Source organism: Scardinius erythrophthalmus (assembly GCF_964197995.2).
Source record: "Scardinius erythrophthalmus genome assembly, chromosome: 21".
In the NCBI taxonomy this organism is placed as follows: Eukaryota; Metazoa; Chordata; class Actinopteri; order Cypriniformes; family Leuciscidae; genus Scardinius; species Scardinius erythrophthalmus.
The window spans coordinates 4,543,125-4,565,341 of NC_138241.1; the positions used below are offsets into that span (position 1 = coordinate 4,543,125).

Below are 22,217 nucleotides of genomic sequence, written 5' to 3' on the forward strand. Positions count from 1 at the left end.
TTTTTCTGGTTAAAATTGCTTTTTTAAAATTCACAGAATACACACACACATAAATGTTTCCAACAATATATAATATAATGAACACCAGGTTTGTTGTGCCTTGTAGGCATAGGCTATGCGCAGTGCTGCATAAAGTAAAATAATAATAACAATAACCTATAGCAGCCTATAAATCTTCCAAAATATTTCAGTAACAACTAAGCTAGAGAAAAATATATTGATTATCATGTTACTTCAAATGTTTCCATTCGTTATGATGATATGAAATGAGATAAGCACGAAAAGCAGAGACTTGTGAAGTGTTTTGGTGTTTTGTTTCTGAGGTAACGAGCGCTTTCGCGTTCCATGTGGAGATTTGCATGTGAATGTCTTTTGCGCGAGTTCAAATTAAAAATAATTAGGAAGCGTTTGAGAAGCTGGACATCTTGTTGGTTTTATACAAATTACTTAAACAGAGAATATTTGTTTTCAGTTTGAATCCGATCATTTAAAAGTACACACTTAAATATTTATAAAGGTATATGTCTCATAAATGTGTGACAAGTATTCGCTGAGTTTTGTTTCAGTTTATAGACGTGCTCAAGAAAAAAAAGTTCACCGCGACGGAGAGGCAGAACGCACACCCTGTTTATTTTCTTTATTTTACAAAAGCACAATGTTTTGATTTGATTGTAAGTGGACACATACAAAAGTAAAAATATCACAGATTCTTTTTTTACATTTCTTTTTTTCTGTATGACCATAAATGACGGAGTAATTTAAGTTTATAGTGCTACAATGTGAAGAAAATCCAGCAAAACGCGCCGGCGCGTTTGCCGACCTCAGAGGGTTAAGGAACAGTTGAAGTGGCTGGCATCCTCTTGGAGATGAATTAGTCCATGTACATTGTATACAGGAAAGGTCTTGCCATACAAGTCAGCACAGCACATGACAAAATGTTTGATTAGTTCATGAGAATATTGGAGATAGGCATTTCGAATCCGCTCATCTGACTCCAGCATTATTGACATGGATACTGTCAAGGACAAGAAATGTTTGTATTTTTCGGGGACAACACAGTTTTCAAAACCACAGGACCTGTGTACAGTAAAAACTGCCTTAGTTCAGTGGCTTTCCACCTATCAATTTCATGCAAACCCCACGGATGTCGAGGAAATTTACTTGGCATCTTCCCTCTCAGTGCAATTAGTTTTTGAGAAATTGCATCCTTTTGCCTTACAGATAAACGACAGACTTTTGGGCCACGAGTCAAGTAAATTAACAGGCGCCTAACTACTCCCAAGCAGACGACATGCATATAATCTAGGACAAAGGAGCAGACACAAGGAATTCCTGCAGCAATAAAGGGGCTGATACCAGTTTGGTGGTTGCTGTACTCCACTCTGGAGAAACCGTCATCTGTTCGAGAAGTGCATTCCTGTTCACTGAAAACTCAATATATCTTAGTCAAAATTTAGTCAAAACATTTGTCTTTTTTAAAATAAATTATTTCTGAGATTATTTCTGATAACCATTTCAGTCAAATAGTGTTTCACACATTTCAAATATTGGTTAAATGTCATAATTAACTGACAAAATACACTTGTTGAATGATTTTTGTTGAATGCAACTTTGTTAAACGTGTCTGGTTTTCTGATTTAAGGTCTCTTTGAGGTCTCTTTGGGGTCTCTTTGAGGTCAGTTTAAGGTCTATTTGAGGTCTGTTTGAGGTCTCTTTGAGGTCTGTTTGAAGTCTGTTTAAGGTCTCTTTGAAGTCTCTTTGAGGTCTGTTTGAGGTCTCTGAGGTCAGTTTAAGGCTGGGGTCGGCAAGTAACTTTGGCCGTGGGCCAATATTTTTTTTAGCCAGTAGATGGCGGGCCAGCTACACAGAGTAGGCCTATGGATACAAATTAAATACTCTTATATAGGCCTATAATCGCGGAATATGATGGGTCCGTCACCGTCCGTGGATCATTCGTTCAATCGTTTTTTCAAATTAAAACCAAAAATAAAAAGATGAAAAACTAGCCTACTTGTTTTTCCATTATTTATTTCCTGAACTAAAATTAAAAAAAAAAAAAAAAACGAATAACGACGGGTTTTCTGATTTTCTGATTGTGCTCAGATCAGAAATAGAAAAAAATAATTACTGGATTAGACAAATTTTAATTTTGATTTTTAATTTAACACCTTAGGCATATATCAAGGAAATCATTTTAAACAGATCAAGTAGGCTACTATTGTGGTAACAGATTACAGCCATTTTAATAAAGGTTTGAATAATCATACCTCTCTGCTTAGGCTACAGTCCGACTTTTGAACTTTATTCCTTTTTTATTATTATTATTTATTCGGGACACACACATACACTCACAAGGTTCTATTCGGCAACCGCTTAAAATATACTCAGTGTTCACTCGCTTTATTTCCCGACCTGACGGGTCCGCAAAATTTAGATCTCGTTTCCATAATCTCACATTCAAATGTCTCTAACGGAAAGGAGGAGATTAGCCTATACTAATTATAAATGCTATACAAAAATTGCGTTCGTGTCAATATAAATATTAGGCTATTTTAACATTGTACTGTCAGCAGAGAAAAAAATGCCACAGAAAAAAATTATGAAATATAAATAACATAAATTAAATAGGACAAAGCCTATCACTCAAATTTCTAAGCAACATAAACGAAAATCATATTGCCCTACTGACAAATGAAGTAGGATATTTTCTGCCGAACTATTTCAAACATCCTTGCAAAAAAAGAATGTTGTTGACTGACAATGGTTTCAGTACCAAACATCTCCACAGAGCTCGGTGTACAGGTGGTCAGAATTAAGTGCGGATACGCTGTCAAAAGATATCGGGAGTGAGCTATTGTCAGTCAGACCGCCCGCTCTGTCCAAAGTACACCAGAGTTCTGACCGCTACCGTCTTTTGACGCGCGAATGGACACAAAGTGGTCAAGCGTATAACTAGACGCGGCAGGCGTGAATTTGACGCGCTATTCTCGTCCGGTGTGAACGCACAGTTATACTTTAAAATGTAATCCCGCGCCGCATGATTCCCTATGGGTGTTTCACACAATATGCGGCGGTGAAATCGCCGCGCGACTACGGCTTTTCTCAAGTATAATGGAATTTTGTGCAGCATTTAGGACTTCCAAAATTATCCGGCGGGCCAGAAAATATTGCTGGCGGGCCAGTTTTGGCCCGCGGGCCGCCAGTTGTCGTTCCCTGGTTTAAGGTCTCTTTGAGGTCTGTTTGAGGTCTCTGAGGTCAGTTTGAGGTCTCTTTGAGGTCTGTTTGCTCCTCAGGTGGTTTGTTTGTTTTGGCATGACAGGCTGTTGAGAAACAGTCTGAACACCTTGTAGGACTTATGCTATTCAACGCATGAGTCCAACAGAGTTCTTATACTGATTTGTGTTTGTTTTGTGTGTATTCGATCGCCCCCCGCTCAACAGACATGTTTTATGTGATCTGCTGAGCGTCCTGGCAGTATGTCTCTGTGGCAGCATGTCAGGAAGCCAATGTGAGACAGCGAGAGATAGAGCAAGACAGCGAGAGACGGGGAGAGAGGGATTCCCACCCTCCTACACATCCGTCTGTCTCAGTGTATCACAGTGCTCAATATTGGCAGTTATTATTATAGAAAAGCTATATTTATATGCACAAGTGCTTAAAATCAGTCAAACAGAATAATTGTATAAACAATATCCTGTAGCCAGTCCAAGAAGTCTAGAATCTCTAATGCATGCTGTAGAGAAAAAGCATTGTTTTTCCCAATGTGAATGCCCAGTATTTAAAGGTGAAATTAGTCATTTCTGTGCCGCTCTATGTACCAAATGGATTTGCAAAATTCCCAAACACAGTTATGCCCCTTTCCTCTCTGTCCCCATTTACTGTACCATTGCTCAGACAAATAGATTGTCCCTCCCTAAACTCACGCCATTGGTTAAGCCAGAGGTTGACAAGATGGCTGTTCAAAAATTTTCAATGTTTAAGAATGTCACAGAAACACAGTCAGCATTTTTATATGCACAACCAGCCCGTTCTCATCCCAAGGCGTCATATACTGATGATTTTGACATTTCGTCTACATCGAACGCACATGGCACCCTTTAGCGTCAATATGAGACACAGATAGATATGGGCCAGAAGGCGCCTCCTAGCGGTCTAACCCTAACCCTACCCCAGACCTAAACCTACCCATAACCGAACAAAGCTCTGGGCGTGTCATATTGACGCTAAAGGCTGCCATGTGCGTTCGATGTAGACGAAATGTCAAAAGCGTCAGTATATGACGCCCTAGGATGAGAATGCGTTGGCACACCAGCATGATGTTATAGAGAGAAATCTGCATGCACGTTTGCATTCACTGTGTTTGAGACATAGCCTACCCTCAAAGCTTGTATGCATTATACACATCCCATTTCACACTGTCCAAACTCAAGTTCACTTATCATGCTCTCATCATCCGGCTTCACGAATATGAAGGATACTCTGTGAACATGCCAAATGGCTGAAAGAAAAAGTGCCCCAAAAACATTCTGTTTGGCTGAACCAACAATCTGACACTTTTTATAATACAGAGACCAGGGCTGTGTCACGGTCTGGTGAGGTTTTGATCAGCAGGCACTGCGAAGATGATGAAATTTAAACAGTTCTTTATTAACAAACTAAAATCAAATACAGACAGAAGATTAAATTAACCAAACTTCACTCACACGACGAGAACCTTCAAATGAACACAGAACAGAGGAACTTAAATACACAACGATAATGAAGTGCTGACAGGTGTGCTAGTTAATGAATGTCCATGACAACAGATTATGTGAAACTAGAACAAAGGAAGCAGGTACTGAAGAGAAACAAACCAAGAGTCTATGAAAATGAAACTAAAGAGCATAATTGTGACAGGCTGTCACAGGGATCTCAAGACAGTGTTTTCAGTGATATTTTTAAAGGGAGTAGAATAATTTTCTGCATACAATTGCATACAAATCATGGTTTTACTTTATTTTGATGTTCCCTTAACACATTCTGTTGATTATAAGTAGCTTAAGTAACGTTGCGCTTGCATGTCTACTAACTCTCAGTAGAGTGTTAATAAAGTATTAATTGATTGGTAGGGTAAGAATAAGTTGACATGCAGTTGCAAAGTTATAGTCCACAGAATGTTCAAAGGGGATCATCAAAATAAAGTGTTAACAAAACCATTACATAACCTTTAATCATAAACATAGCTTGACATTTAGACCATGAGACTGGGTATTCAGGTTACCAAGTTTCACATTCATGCACCCTGTTAAACATGGCTTGTCTCGCACTTGCGCATCAGTCACACTTATACCTAGATGAATGTACCATCCAGCTTGTCCTGAAATGACTTTTTGGACCATATAACAGTCAATTGGATATTCCTTTAATACGTTTTCTGCCACAGATTTTCCACTCAAACTGAAGGAAATACAGGGCATAATATTTTCTGTGGCTGTATAAGGATGTGAACATTTTTAGAGGCAAGCACTGTTTCATTTATAATTGGTCATTTGTTGCTAAATATTTGGCCAAGAGTGCCTAGTTCCACATTGTATAACTTTGTTACTGCAATAAGGGATAGTCTCCCAAAAGTGTCTTTAAAGAGACAATACAAGGTAAATGCAGTTTGAAAAGCCCAAGAAACATACCTCAGCATTTTGTTGGATGAAAATATCCTACCTAGTGAAGAGTTATGAGCCTTATCTTTCAACCCGCAAAAGAGCCATACTCTTTTCTGGTGACACTGTCTCTGGAAGTATATTCAGGCTGTTGTTGTCTAGAGGCTTCAAACGTGAAGAGATCAGAAAATGTTGGATTGTTTTTATTATTGTTTATTTATTTATACATATTAACCATTTAAAGTGTATTTAATTACTCACATGACTTATTTTGGATTTGAAAAGGAAATTATTTTGTTAAATAAAATCTTTCAAACACCATCTGCAGTATTCTAGCGAATTATTCACAAACTGAATTATGCATGCCAGAATCTGTGCTGAATTCAATTTGCACAGCAGAATTCCCAATCTTGTAAGTTGGTTGTGAGAACTAGGTTGTGGATGATGCAGCAGAGTACTTCATAATTTAACACTCTTAACTTGGATTGCACAGCACTGCAATCCAGAGTGAATCATTGAATCATTTCTTTAAAATGCTGAAATGCTGGAATTATTTGATGAATATCTGCTGCCAGCACAAATAGATGTGTACTCAAACATCTCTTTTAAATGAAATTCCAATCACTGCCGTTTTGAAAAGTGAAAAAAGTGAAAGTGACATGTGAAGGCCAACTCGAATTTGTCCAGTGCAATTAAACCATTCAAGTTAGTGCACACACTACTATATACATTAAAGGGGAATTTCACCCATTTGAACATTGTTTTTTATTTAAAGTGGGTCATATATGTAGTCGAAATGTAAAAGAAATTTTGAATTTGGTGCCTTTGTGACCGAGAAAAGACAAAAAATAACTTCAGGACGCATTTGTATGAAAGACAACAACTCCCACAATGCACCACATTGCACAGCTCCGCAAGCCACTCCCACTAATCCAGAAAGCGCATATCTGCCAAGCGGCAACATTCTGATCTGAAAAATGAAGCCTACCCGGAAGTGCGAAAAACTGCAATACATCGAAAATCCGCTAGGGGCAGGTCCCAAAAGGGAGCAAATGTCCATAGCCCCCTATGTCCGTTTTCACAGCATAAATTCATGTTTTTACAAGTTGGTCCCATGGACTTTTATTGTATTTTTCGATAGGTTCCGAGTGCCTGACAACTCTGAGGGGGGTGAATTTTTTTCTAACTCGTTAGTTTAGATCGTATTTAGTTATAAAATATATGACAATAAGGGCGTGGTTAACTTTGATTGACAGCTTGATTGACAGCTGACAAGGCAGCGCCACGGAGAATGGCAACATAAGAAGCGCCATTTTTTAATACAGTTGACATATAATACTACTGTTTCTGTATCATGAAATGTAGTTTTAAGAGTTTTTCAGGCGAGAATGTAGTTGTTTAAAGCTCAAATCTGTGGTTTATTTAAAGATTTATGAAAATTTTATCCAGTTGATCCAGCGATGACCGGGTGCTCGGCGCGATGTACCCCGCCTGGAACAGTCTTACATCGGCTTGACGTTCTGAGGTTTGCCGCCAATGCCGCGGACTCTGGCGTCTCTGTAGTGGTTAAACATGAGATATAATTCATCTTGTGTATATCTAATGGGGGATTTTGGGTCTCGTGAATCTATATTTTTTCCCTGGGCAATCGTTTTGGCTGAGGGGAAGTTTCATAACTTTATAAGCTATTTAACTTTACCGATGTATAGTTAGACTCGCGCTGACTTTGTATGTTTGACTGAATTGTTTGCTTTATTTGTATAGCTTCTTATACCTTTTACTTATACTTTTATAATGGCTAACATTGATAAAACTGAAATTTAACAAAAAGAGACTGGGTTGAGTTTTTGTCATTTTAAATTTTAATACAACGAAGATGATATGTAATGTTGTTTACTGCAACATCTTTTGTTTAGTACAAATGCATATATTGCCTGGACCATAAAATGTTTAATATTTTTATATTATATTTAAAATAAAAAGAGGCAGGTTTGTGTTTTATATATATATATATTTTTTTCATAAATAGGCAAACGTTATGTGCAGTTGAATGTAATCAATACGCGTTGCCTGAACCACATTTGTGTGGCTATAATGTTTAAGATTTCTTTAAATGAAAACGAAAAGAGTTAGTATGGTGTTTTATAACATATTTCGTTGCCTGAAATATACACAGAGATAACCGGAGTAGCATGCGAGCTGAGTGAAGGTGGGCGAGGTGACGCGCGCTGCGTTAGAAGGTGGGCGGGGTTAGGATTTCCCAAGATTTTCCAAGATGGCGCCGCCCATACCCCCCATAAACGGCTTCAAACCCGTTCTTCAGAAAGTCTATGGGTGACGTCACAGACGCTTTGTCCATATTTTTTACAGTCTATGATATCTGCCTATAAGAGAAATCACTCTTCCGTCTACAAGGCTAGCTACCACCAGAGCTTGAAATTAATTTCACATTCACACAAAATGTCTAGTTAGTTGGCGAACTCATTACTCCTCGTTTGTATTTCTTTCGAAAAGGTGAATTATTGCATGGTACCTGGATGTTCAGTCAGAACATTATGCGGTGCGAAACTAGGAAACTAGTTCACAACACAAACCTCCGTGTCCTCGTCTGATTCAGAGATTTCGTCCAGGAGAAATTGTCATCGTTGAAATTCTTTGCCGCAGACGGACTCTATCTCTGTGTTCATAGCGGTTCGTAGTTGCATAGTGAGATCACCGGCGCCACCAGTCCGCCCTAACCCGAGCCAGTCCGGGCTCCTCGTCCGCGGCAGGCAGGTCTTCTGCCTCGGCTGCTCTTCGCTATAATGCGGCTTGTAAAGGTAGCCACAAACACCTGATTCAAGCATCCGACTTCCGAAATCCTCTTCCTCTAGTCTATATCATATTGAGCACTCTCCTCCGCTATTGTCATAACTTTACATCTGTCTCCACAGCGCCTGTTAGCTTAGCTTCAAACAAGATGGAGGATATTGCTTTCAGTTTCAGAGCGTAAAGTCCCACCCACTGATCTGTAATAGGTCTGTAGCGTGAGCGGGTCCCGCCCCCTGGGAAAGATGAGGAACTAGTGCTTGTAGTCTCAACAGAAATCCCCCCCTCTTACACTTCCTCCTACAATGACGCAAAATGACGATTTTTGCGTCATTGTAGGAGGAAGTGTAAGAGGTAAATAACAGATTTCTCCCGTATCAGGGAAAAATGAAAGAGTGTTGCACGACCATTCAATAGTATGACTGGGTTTCTAACAATGCAAAGCTTAATGCAAATGGGTGAAGTGTCCCTTTAAGCTTATCTAAGCTGTCCAACATTTACATATTATTCTGCCTAGACATTTCACTCACGGTAAATGTGTTCACATGTGCTATTAATGTAAAGTAGACTGACAAACACTAACAGCAATCTGCTTGAACACATAATGCATACATGATGTCCTTGTTGACCATATAGAGCAAATATTCACAGTGAAGGGTGAAAAACTATATAATGGATATAATAACTGGTTGACCTTCTGGCTGCATAACATCCACCAAGCATTTTATGTACAGTACTTACACAAAACAACCTGCAAAGTGTTGAGTATTTTTGCACCATTCCTTTAAAAAAAACTTGTTTAGGTGCAAAAGTATTATTGGAATAATTAATCAGTCGTGCCAAAGCGTCTCAGTCACGTTGAATCAGGACTCTGATTGCGCCACTCAAGTGTTTTTTTGTTTGTTTTTGTTTTCTGTTAAAGCATTTTTATTGTGTTTAATTTATTCCTGTGTTTTGGGTCACAGACTTGTTGTATCACCCAACTGCTGCTGAGTTTCAACTGACAGAAAATTCTTGCAATGTGTCCTAATCAACTTGAAAATACATTTGTCTGTCAATGATAGCAAGCTGAGGCAACAAAGCATGATGACGGCTCTTCCACTATACTGCCTTTTTCTCCACACTTAGCATTTTGTGTTTTTTTCCAGACACATATGTCCAGAAAATACTTTGCCAGTAGCAGTTGCTCTTTTTCACACTCAGGATGTGCAGCTGTAGTAGGTCATAACAGGTAATTTACGCCTACTGTCTTTATGGTCTTATATCGCAGAGCAGTTCTTGTGAATAGCAAACTCAAAATGTCCGAGTTTTTTTTAAATATAAATATAGTGCAGAGTGGCTCTGACAAACACCTCCAGTCTCGGCTCATTGCTTAAGGGTAGTTTAATTCTGACTCTAATTAGCTTCTAGACAAGTCATTAGCCTGTAGAATGACATATTTGTTCATGTTTTAACTGTACTGTACTGTACTGTACTGTACGGCATGACAGAATAATTAAACACAGTATCCAGTAACAAGTCATTCTGAATTAGTAATGCTGCCTGAGTAATATTTTCAGTGCTTCTGTTCTCCCCAGAGGATTATGGCTTTTCAGTTTCTATCTTGAAGCTAAACCAAAATAAAGCTAAGGAGAGAAAGCCCAGTCTGTCATCTTTTTCTGTGTGGCATTTGATATGAATAATTTCTGTTCACCTCACAATGCCTGCCACATCAGTTATTTACATTTATTGTAATCTGAAATATATTGAAGCGCTCTTATCTAGTTTGAATGAGAAGGCAACAAACTTTTAAAGGCTGAGAAATGCATAATATTATTAATATTATTGTCCAGTGTGTGTATATATAGATATCCTAGAATAAAAGGTTAAACAAAGGCATGTGTTAAACCTAAGACAAGTCCCAGTGTCACAGTCAGCATATTTGCAGAGATACTGTACATTATAATCTCATCAGAAGTGGCTTACATGCTTTGACTATTATCAAAATCCAGACAAATTATGGGCGAGACTATCAATATGTAGAAATATTTTCAAAATGTTGTCCTCAAAGACAAATACCAAAATAAGCTAGTGGCTAGCTAGACTAGTGCTGAACATTTTCTTAATATTCATATGTTTTATTTAATTTTGTTTGAATTAAGGGCCATTCACACACGATGCTCTCTTGCATTTCACCTGCAGAACCAGTAACCAAAAAATAAATAAAATAATAATAATAATAATAATTTAAAAAAACAGTTTAAGTAAAGTGAATAACTGAGCAAATAAAGGCACAACATATTTGTATGTTTTCTCTGTGCTCTTGTTTGTTATATTTTGCAGCGAGTCTGAAACCTGTATGTTGTTCTATGGATAATGGTTTGGATTCTATACACGTACATTTATGCATTAGGCAGATGTTTTTATCTAAAGCAACTTGCATTGAATTTAAGGTGTACCTTTAATCAATCAGTGTATGCATTCCCTGGGAATATCCACCTTATTTTTCAGATTTCTAATTCATTAGCCACCATAGGTATAAGTGTAGTAAACTGCCTGCTATAAGCCAGTGCGTTTATGGTTATGACCACAAATTAAAAGAATATGATAACAAATATCAGTTTGCAATATCAAGCAGCATAATGGACTGTTTTTGTGCAGCTAAAATACTGTAACTGGAAGTGGCTGACACTGAAAGCCAAGTGTGTCCACTCTTATGTTAAAAATAAAGTAAATAAGGCTTGGATACTTTATCTTCCACTGTTGGTCCTTCCTGAAACCCACTCGACCATGCTAAACCACTCACCAAACACTTTGGGCCCTATCTTGCACTCAGCGGAATTGACTTTGTACACTGATGCATGTATAATTTCTATTTTGCACCCGCGCACAGCGGACTTTTCCCTCCACAGACGCACGTCGGTTAAGTAAGAAATACACTTGCGCTCCCAGGGGCGGTTCAGCGTAAAGAGGAGTGTTCACGTGTTCTGGCGCAAACGTTCCTTCATGCTATTTTGCAGGTTTAGAAAACAATTGCGCCACTAACCAGGAAAAAACTAGTTTAAAATCAGTGGCGCAGTGCACATGTTATTCATATGCTATTTTAAGGGCGCATGCTTGGCCATAATCAATGTAGCGTGTGCTCAACGCGCATACACTTTGATTCTCTCATCTACACAGAAGCAGCAGTTTTCATTTTTGCAAATCATACATTATTACGATAGATAATTATAAAAGCATACATCTAGCTTACACATTTACCCAAATTATCATATGCCTGTTTAACTGAAGCTAATTTGGGTGTGTTTCTCCATCCCCAACGTCACTTCTCTGTGTCACTTCTCTGTGCCTGCTCTTAAAGGGAATGTGAGATGACGCTCTGATTGGTTTATTTCATGTTACGCCCAAACCACACCTATGACTAATGAAGCTACTTCAGACCAACCCATTTGGTCATTTATCCCGCCGGTATAATAGCAACAGCGCCCAAGACCCGCCCACAAAGTTACTTGCATTTCACGCTTGATACTTGCGTTTCAGACTGTTAAAATATGGCCCTTTATGTTGAACACACTTTATGTTGAACACACTTTATGTTGAACACACTTTGTTGAAATGTGTACAGCTGGGTTCCTCAAATCCAAGCCTTAAACCCTGCTCAAACCCTGATCAAACTCTCCTGCAGGTCATTTTATAGTAAAGCTTTACAGTAAAACTGAAGGCAGTGTACGGTCTCATCCTCTCTTCTTCTGTCTAGGTTCACAGAGTTCCTTGAGCCTTTTGAAAGAGTTATCCAACCTGAAGAACTATGGCTTTACAAGAACCCTCTGGTGGAATCAGACCACATCCCGAAGAGAGTCATGTTTGTGAGTGCACATCATTCAGCACAAATATTATGGCAAATTTAATCATGCTTTCCAGTAAGGCTGGATTGCTTTAACTCGTCTGAACACATTTTAACTTGATGCATGATTGTTCATTAAGTTTCCAGACTGCTTATATTACTTCTGAAGAGGAGCTTCGGAGACACACTATAGGCACATTTTCATTATTCCACACTGATTTCATAATAGTTTGATGGGTTCAATATGATATGAACACTGCTGAGGGTGTGCATGGCTTTAATTCCGTTTGCTAACAGTGTTTAGTGGCTTGCACTCACATATTATTACAAAAAGCAATAATCATATTCATAAAAACATCCAATGCAGTCATTACACAAGTCTTGCTATTATCTCCAGGAGTCTGCCTATTTTCCTCCATGGTTTTATTCAATAACCACTTGTGTTGGTGTATTTTAATGGTGTGTTAAAAGTCGCTATCAAATTATTTTTAAATATCATTTGTCATACATTACAACACATAAAACAAAAGGAACTGTATATTACAATGCCACAACAACAGATGTTTTCACCACACATTATTATAGAAAAGAGTCATGTGCAACATACAGGAGACCCAAAATACATAATTATCTTTAACAAAGCAATAAATAAATGAAAAATTAAATTCAACAATAATCAACATTTTTCCAAATGGTTTAACTGAATATTTTAATTGAATATTTTTTTGGTTTAGAAAAGGGCATTTTGCAGAAAACTAGTGCCTTTAGTTAAACTATATTGTAAGATAGATCTGTTTATAAACTACATCTGTAATATCAGTACTGTAGATAACTTACAGTAAAAGATGGCTCAGTAATAATAGTATAGAATAGTAAATAGTAAAGAGGTCCAATAGTAATACAAAAAGGCAGTAACACATACAGATGGTTTCCCCCTCAATTTGTCTAACAATTAAGAAAAGCATTTTAGTAAAAAGATAGGAAAATCTCTCTCTCTCTCTCTCTCTCTCTCTCTCTCTCTCTCTCTCTCTCTCTCTCTCTCTCTCTCTCTCTCTCTCTCTCTCTCTCTCTCTCTCTCTCTCTCTCTCTCTCTCTCTCTCTCTCTCTCTCTCTCTCTCTCTCTCTCTCTCTCTCTCTCTCTCTCTCTCTCTCTCTCTCTCTCTCTCTCTCTCTCTCTCTCTCTCTCTCTCTCTGTATATATATATATATGCTCCAAAAATTAATATTCTTCCTTCTGATGAGAAGTGGGGATATTTTCAGACTAAAGATATTTAAACTCATATATTACCCATATTCACAGATGTTTAATTTTTCAAGTACTTATTGTAAAGAGCCACGAATCTGTGGATTTAACATTTACAGGCATGATCTCACTCTTCTGTGGATTTTCTTTAAATCCAGAAATTTGAACAAAAACATTCAACAGTTTGAGCAGTTTTGTGTGGGAGGTGGAGGGTGTACACTGCACAAGCTTTAATAACCTCGAGATATAAAGACATTCATGAAGTGGTAGGAAAAAAACTTTGATTTCATCTAGCCTATTATATGCTTTTGGATAGAAAAATCATGTCGGCTTTGTGAAATAGGATGCAGCAAAGGGATATTGTGTTCATTTTTCTTTACAGGCGATTTCATTCCTCACCCCGTTGGCTGTGATATTCGTGGTGAAGATTATACAGAGGACAGACAAGACAGAAATTAAAGAGGCTTGTTTAGGTGAGTACCCAAACCATGCCAAAGATATAGTCAACAAAGTCAATGACTAATGTACATCATTCAAATCTGTACAAAATGAATGTTTCTACCATTATTACTTAGGTAAACATGAAAAGTGACTTTTATACTGCATGAGTGATTGTCTTTTCTTCCCTATTGTGACATATATCCGAGTGAAACCACTTCTGGAACAAGAAAAAATATAGGGTGAGACTTGATTTTGTCCGTGGGGAATTGATTGGATGTTTTTATGGTTGTGGCTTGCTATTGGTGGATCTCATGTTGCCCCGCCCTCATGCCAGTAAACATGTCATCAGAGAAGAGATGTCACTGCAGGAAGGAGAGGAAGTTATTATGATAAACATTTCAAGGGCACATGAATTTAAGAAAAAAAAATGGTGATGTACACGCATAAATCTATTCATCTATTAATAATAATTACTGCAATATTCCATAAAAAATTATAATTGTCAATTTTGAATTCATGGTGACTTTAAGACAATATGCAAGCAAGATTATAAAACATTTTTTTAATCTCTAATCAATATTTCATGTACACAAAATTATTTATTTGGTGAGTTGCCATTACCCTGTAATACGATGTCCCTTACTTACATTAATTATATTTACTCAAGTGGCAAGCCTCTTCTTTGCATCTTGGTCCTGGATAACTCTGTTAGGTTGGGGTTACTATTGTGACAAAAGATTGGCGGTACATTCTTCCTTAGTTAATGAATATTCATAGTGAACCAACTCTGTTTCCCCAGCCTGTCATCAGCAATTCCTCATTTTGTTGAGAATGAATATTAGATTAGTTTGCTCCTTTTAAAACAAGGGACAGGACTTTTATGGAAGGCATTTCCTAACATTGTACAATAATCACACTACTTGCATGATAATATCATGCAAAAAAAATTCTTCATACGGTAAAAACTACATGTACTGTACTATGAAACTATAAGACTCAAAGCTTTCTCCCAAGCTACAAAAATGGTTCTTAAACATGATGCCCACAATGCCTATTGGACAATCATAAACTCGATCTGCCCAGTCACAGTCAAATAATTTGTTTATTGTATGTTCCACATGTAATCATTGTGCTTTTTTAGAAAGGCCTGTTTTAAGGTGCTCTAAGCGATGTTGGGTGACGTCACTTTTTGTTGATGTTCGAAGTATTGTCAAACAAAACGGAGGCTAGCTCGACCCCCCCCCCCTCCTCATCCCGTCCCCTCCCCCTCAGGAATTTGCGCGTTCCTTCTCCTTTTCTCTCTTCTTTGTTATTTGTTCATCGGAACGTCGTCTCTTTGGTCGTGTGTCGGCCATATCAAAATTCTAGGACATCTCTCCTCTAGCTAACTTCCCTCTTCACTCTCTCTTCCACTCGTGTTCGGGAAACACGCCATGCTTTTTTATCACGCCACAAATTCATAAAGAATCTAAAATGCAATAGTTACATATGCTCTCCCTTGTTGCCTTATTTGCTTGTTCAAGTTGTTCCTCAAAACCGTGTTTCTGTTTCTTTGTTTAATCAACCATTTGTCTCCACGGTAATCACACATTCTGCTGAGAGTATATAAAAATCAACACTATGGGACTTACATTACACATTTAACATTTAATGCTGTTTGCCTTAAGCCTCAACGAGCAGCCTGGGAATGCAAGTTTTTTTTTTTTTTTTTTTTTTGTGCAGGGCCAACACACTCTTTTCTACTCTACAGAATTTTATCCTTCGCACCCCAAAAAATTCACTCTTCAACCATTACCTACTTGAATCAGAGGATTCTGGTAAAGGGTTTGTTCCCACTAATGTGAAAAGTAATTTCAACCCAAATTAATTCTCAGAACTACTCTTTTCCATACAATGAAATAAGCACATATTTACTGTAAGTCACAAACTATTGCACAAAAAAAAAAAAAAAAAAACCAAAAGAGCACCATTAAAGCATATCATGAAAGCCTTTCCTTCACTGTAGGTCTTAAATTTCATTCAATCTTACTGAAATATCAGCTTCAACACACGTCGAACCTAGTTTGACGTCAGTGATGCCAGATGCCACTGTCTCCACATGTCTTTTTGAATGTGATTTGAGAGCAAGATTTTTAATGAATAATACTTAAATCTGTCTGCTTCTCACACAAAGCTATTGTATGAGTTCAGAAGACTTATGCAGCACAAAAGTCACGTGGATTACTTTTATTTAATTTAATTCTGTAAAACGTACTCGGTTACTAATGTAACCTCGGTTCTCTCTAGAAGAGTGAACGAGTATTGCGTAAGGTTAGCTTACGCATCGGGAAAGTCTTCTTTCTTCCAGATCTGAAGCCAAAAAATTATCCTTAATTTTGTATACATTGTCAACGCAGTGCAGCAGCCGACAGACCTAGGCAGGCTGTATAAGCGTGCTCATTGGCTGCTCGGCGGCAACTGCTTAAGCCTATCGGTGAGCGCTCTGAACGCGGCAACCAATGAGGGCGCTTCGCGCCCTCCACACCCTTCTAACCGTCAGAATGGGTGTGGCCAGCGTGTATATATTCAGCGCTCATAGGCTAAAATTCTGGTTTTCGCAGTCTGAAGCGCAAAAGCTTGTGGCGCGACACGGCAGGTTACGCAATACTCGTTCCCTCTTCTAGAGAGAACCGAGGTTACATTAGTAACCGAGTACGTTCTCTTACGAGAGGTCTCTCGTATTGCGTAAGGTTAGCTTACGCATCGGGAACCCTTTGTCAACGGCGTGTGCGCCGAGCATCCAGCCCTCTGGATACACTCTGCTGGGAAATGTGGCCGGTCGGAGAGACGGGCCAGCGCAGTACAGGCACTTCATGCAGCATATGAAATAGAGCGGCGCGGCCGGTCTATAAACATATAACAGTACAAACAGTAGGGCCGGCGGAGCGAGCCCATACAGTACATAAGCACTCATAAGGGTAGGAGAAAAACGACATAGTCGGTCTCACATGAAGGGAAAAATTCCCGCACGACAGAGAATAATACGGGCGGCCAGCAGCGCGGGCCAGCACCGACAACAGCGCGTAACGGGAAATAGGAAACAGAGCGGATCAGCCGGTCTGAGTCAAACACTTCACCCTGAGTATAGTACCAGAATAGCGCCAGCATATGAACGTAGTCTGCACACGAGAAATGGGCAGAGCATACATGTCACTTATGCTGACAGTATTTTTGCCTGTAGGGCAGGAACTTCCAGGTTATAAAACCTCACGAATGTTGACGGGGAGGTCCAGCCCGCCGCCATACAAATACCGTGATTAGAAATTCCGCTGGACCAGGCCCACGACGAGGCCATGCCTCTAGTGGAGTGGGCTCTGATGCCCAGAGGGCACTGCAGGTGTCTGGAGGCATAAGCTGCTGCTATCGCGTCCACTATCCACCTGGACAAGCTCTGCTTCGAGGCGGCAAGACCCTTGGTGCGTCCGCCGAAGGAAACAAAGAGCTGCTCTGAACGCCTGAAAGCGGCGGAGCGCGTGATGTAAACTCTCAGCGCCCGGACAGGGCATAGGAGGTTATCACTGTCCCCACTGTCGGATGCTGGCAGAGCCGAGAGGGACATAACTTGTGCCCTAAACGGGGTTCTAATCGCTTTGGGGATGTAACTGTGTCTCGGTCTGAGAATGACTTTCGAGTCATTCGGCTCGAACTCAAGACATGCAGGGCTAACAGATAGCGCGTGCAAATCACCCACTCGTTTGACTGAAGACAGAGCTATCAGAAAAAACGGTTTTAAGCGACAGATACTTTAGATCCGCGGATTCAAGCGGTTCAAAGGGAAGCCTCTAGGGCCGCTAGGACCAAGGACAGATCCCACGAGGGAACCGAGGGGGGCCGCGGGGGATTCATCCGTCTAGCTCCTCTGAGGAAGCGGATAATGAGCTCATTCCTTCCCATTGCCCGGCCGCGCGTCATCTCAGCGAACGCTGCAATAGCGGCCACATATACTTTGAGCGTGGAAGGGGATCTGCCCTTTTCCAACAGCCCTTGTAAGAAGGAGAGCACCCGCGGGACCCCGCATGCGCGCGGATCCAAGTTTTTAGTAGCGCACCATTTAGAAAACACCGACCATTTAGACGCGTAGAGCAGTCTCGTTGGAGGGGGCTCTCGACTGTGTGATCGTGTTCACGACCCCTTCTGACAGGTCAACGGGTATCCGTTGATCACCCATGCATGCAGCGACCAGCGCTCTGGATGGGGATGCCAGATCGATCCACCGGCTTGGGAGAGGAGATCCTTTCTCACCGGGATCGGCCATGGGGGTGAGTGCGACAGCCTCACTGGCTCTGGGTACCAAGTTTGGTTTTCCCATCGCGGGGCTATAAGCAGCACTGAGTGGTGCGTTTCTCTGATCCTCGAAATGACCTGTGGCAACAGGGAGATCAGAGGAAAAGCATACAGCGGGAGGCTGGGCCATGTCTGGGACAGCGCGTCCTCGCTCTTCGAATAAAACTTCGGGCATTGAGCATTGTCTTTCGACGCACAGAGGTCGATTTCCGCTCTGCCGAATAGGCGCCAGAGAAACTGGACTGTCTGGGGGTGCAGAGACCATTCTCCCGGGGGAATGTTGTCCCTGGACAGTCTGTCTGGACTGACATTCAGGTGGCCCGGCACGTGCGCGGCTCTCAGCGAGCGCAGCGAGCGGTAAGCCCACACGAGAATGCGTTCTGTCAGCCTGCACAGATTCCTGGATCTGACACCGCACTGTCGGTTCACATAGGATACCACGGACGTGTTGTCCGAGCGGACCAGCACATGGTGATCCCGTATGAATGGGAGGAAGCGCCTGAGCGCATTCTCGACCGCTATCATCTCCAAACAGTTTATGTGGAGGCATTTTTCCCGGTCTGACCATAGGCCAAAAGCCGGTTTGCCCTCGAACAGAGCGCCCCAGCCTGAGGTGGAAGCGTCCGTCGAGATAACTTTGCGGTGTGAGATAGCTCCCATTGTCACTCCCCGCTGGTACCAGTCGGCCGCTAACCAGGGCTTCAGAGCTGAACGCAGCTCAGAGTCACTCTGATGCGAATACCGCCGGAAGCCCATGCTCTGAGGCACTCGGGCATTCAGCCAGCGTTGTAGCGGGCGCATTCGTAAAAGACCCAGCCGAAGCACTGCTGCGGCTGAGGCCATACAACCCAGTAACCTCTGAAATGTTTTGAGAGGTATGGTGCTGCCCGGCCGGAGGGACGCGGCCAGGCGTCGAATGCAGCGCGCGCGCTGTGTCGACAGGCGGGCTGTGTACTGATATACCTGACCGTCGAAGGCGAATCTCAAGAATGGCCTGTGACGGGGTATTATCTGGATCTGAAAAGCACGCGTCTTTTAGATCGAGAGATATAAACCAGTCCCTCGGGCGAATTTGCGCAAGAATTTGTCTGGTTGTGAGCATTTTGAACAGTCTTCTCATAAGAGCCTTGTTCAAACGTCTCAGATCCAAAACTGGTCTGAGAGGTCCGTCCTTCTTGGGAACGAGGAAATAACGGCTGTAAAAGCCCGACTCGCTCATGGAAGGGGAAACCGGTTCTATAGCCCTTTTGCACAGAAGTGTAGCTATTTCTGCTCGAAGTAGATGTGCTACTTCCCCATTCACTCTGGTCTCGATACGCGCTTGAAAGCGCGGAGGGCGGCAAGCGAACTGCAGAGTATAGCCCTGTTTTACTGTGCTTAGCACCCGTTCTGATGCGCCTGGAATAGCTTATCACGCTTTTGCGTGTGCAGCCAGGGGCAGAATGGCCTCCGGGCTCCGATCGCCGCGCATCGCGGGCTCGAGAGCTCGAAACGGAGGGGCGGGCGCGGCGCGCGCGCGCTCTTGGTGCTTAGATACGGCGGATCGCACGCAGCGATAGCTGGCCGTTTTACACACAGTGTCCCGGTGGCTTTAGACGGGGAACATAAAGTGTGAGGCGCGACGCACAATGGCGGCGTCAGGGGCGAAAATGTTCGTTAGTATGTGTGAGCGCTCGAGGGCGGGCACAGGACTTACATTCAGGGGCGGGCGCGGCGCGCGCGCTCTTGGTGCTTAGATACGGCGGATCGCACGTAGCGATAGTTGGCCGTTTTGCACACAGTGTCCCGGTGGCTTTGGACGGGGAACATATAGTGTGAGGCGCGACGCACGATATCGGCGTCGGGGCGAAAATGTTAGTTAGTATGTGTGAGCGCTCGAGGGCGGGCACAGGACTTACATTTAAAACATGACCGGTCGTGCGAGGCCGTGTGACAGAGCGGGCAGTGAGTAGGTGTGGGCACGGAGAAGTGGACACGTGACCTACTTATAACACTAAAGCGGCTTTAGCCTGCTTCATGAGAGTGGGCTCTGTGAGAGACACGGGATGTATAGTGCTTGTGTACAGGGGTGAACACAGAAACGTGGGCACATTCACTGTACTAGAAACACATACGGTGTCAGCCGTGCAACCAGACATTATGCTCTTTTGAAATTTCTCTGGGTTGCCGTGAGAACGGCGGATGCGCGCAGGCGAGCGGGTAGATACCGGCTCGTTGACTGCGATGTAAACAGCTGCAGTAGCCGTGGCAATGGGGACTGACAGAGCGTTAAGCTTCGACGGTGGTCCAACCGCAGGGCTGCGGGATTTAACCGTCTTTTCTTCTCTCGTGTTTAGACGCTCAAAAATACTCGAGCACCCTGAGAAGGTGTGGTGCGAGAGGCGGGTTCGCTTTCTGTAAGTAAGAAAGACTGGCCGCGAGCTCTGAGAAGCAAGCAGCATAAATTTTTATCTGCCCCGAGAGCTGGGATCGAACGCTGTTCTCCCGCATGAAAGCGTATGATTCTGCCACTGAGCCACAGGGGAAAACACATTAGCTTTCAGTTAGCGCGAGCACATAAAAAGCGACCCTCATGTGTCGCGTCGGCGTTTGTTTGCAGGCGTGCGTGTTTAAAACAGGCTCGTTTACTGCAATAGTAATATTTCCAGTCGCCTGAACTTAAGAGGGGACTGAGAAATGTGTGAGGATTGGCGGTTGTCCAGCCGTAGCGAGACTAACACACTCTTTTCGCCGGTGAGTGAGGCGCATACGCTGAACGCTGCTCGTGACCGTCCGCTTTGTCATCCCTTGAACGGCGCAATCTGCGCGGCCCAACGAGGGAGAGAGCGGGCTTGTTTTCTGTATGTAAGAAAAACTGGCCGCGAGCTTGCAGAAGCGAACAGCATAAACTTTATCTGCCGCGAGAGCGGGGACCGAACCCGGGTCTCTAGCTTGACAGTCTAGGATTCCGCCGCTGAGCCACAGGGGGAATACATGAGTACTCGGTTAGCGTCATCATGTCTTGTGACGGCGTTTGCTTGCAGGCGAGCGTGTATTTATAACAGGCTCGTATACTGCAATAGTAACAATTCCAGTCGCCTGAACTTAAGAGGGGACTGAGAAATGTGTGAGAAATGGAGGTTATAGTCCAGGCCACGGCGGGACGAAAACACTCTGTTCCCCTTTCACCGGTGAGTGACGCGCGAGGACGGAGTAGCTTTCTTGTAACGTAAAGAGAGCTCCAAGACCGTCCGCTCCTGCCATCCCTTGTGAGCGGCGCAGTTTGCGCGGCTCGAACAGAGGGAGAGGAAACTCGCTCCGAGACCGTCCGCTCCTGCCATCCCTCGTGAGCGGCTCAGTTTGCGCAGCTCGAACAGAGGGAGAGGAAACTCGCTCCGAGACCGTCCGCTTCTGCCATCCCTTGTGAGCGGCGTAGTTGCACGGCTCGAACAGAGGGAGAGTACGGGTATCTATCACATTCGCCTCATCTCCTGACGCGGCGGCGGCGCGGGCGAGAGCCGGCGGTTGACCGGCCGGGAGGGAGAGGCGAGAGAGAGCTCGAGGGAGAGGTTCCGGCGAGCTCCTCAGTCACAACAGTCTCCGGTGGTCGCTGCGAGCGGCGCTTCCTATTGCGTGGCCCGGCAGGGACAGGCGGAGCGACAGCTTGGTCGAAAGCTTCAAGTCGAGCCCGCAGGGTCGACATTGAAAGCTCTTCGCACTCGGAGAGTGCGGTGGCGGCGTGCCCGCGGCCCAGGCGGAGAGCGCAGAGAGGTGGCGGTCTCCGTTGCTGAGCGGGGCGCGGCACGAGCCGCAAAAACGAGGCGTTTTTACAAAAACGCCTCGTGCTCTTTTAGAATAACACAGAAACAGTAATAATGTAAAGGATATGTCGCCGGATAGCGTAGCAGGCACGGATGGCTGAAGGCGGCGAAGACGGCCGGCTACTTCAGGCGCTGTCCTAAGC

General features: G+C 42.6%; 1 protein-coding gene across 1 annotated transcript in view; it reads left to right on the plus strand.

Annotated features, from left to right (window-relative positions):
- plpp4 (phospholipid phosphatase 4) overlaps window positions 1-22,217 on the plus strand; it is a gene marked incomplete at both ends in the record, with an annotated part of 135,357 nt that overhangs the window by 66,436 nt on the left and 46,704 nt on the right. The window contains 2 exons of the mRNA XM_081351706.1: window positions 12,181-12,289; window positions 13,893-13,983. Coding sequence (XP_081207832.1) covers window positions 12,181-12,289; window positions 13,893-13,983 — 200 coding nt within the window. The remainder of the gene's footprint in view (window positions 1-12,180; window positions 12,290-13,892; window positions 13,984-22,217) is intronic.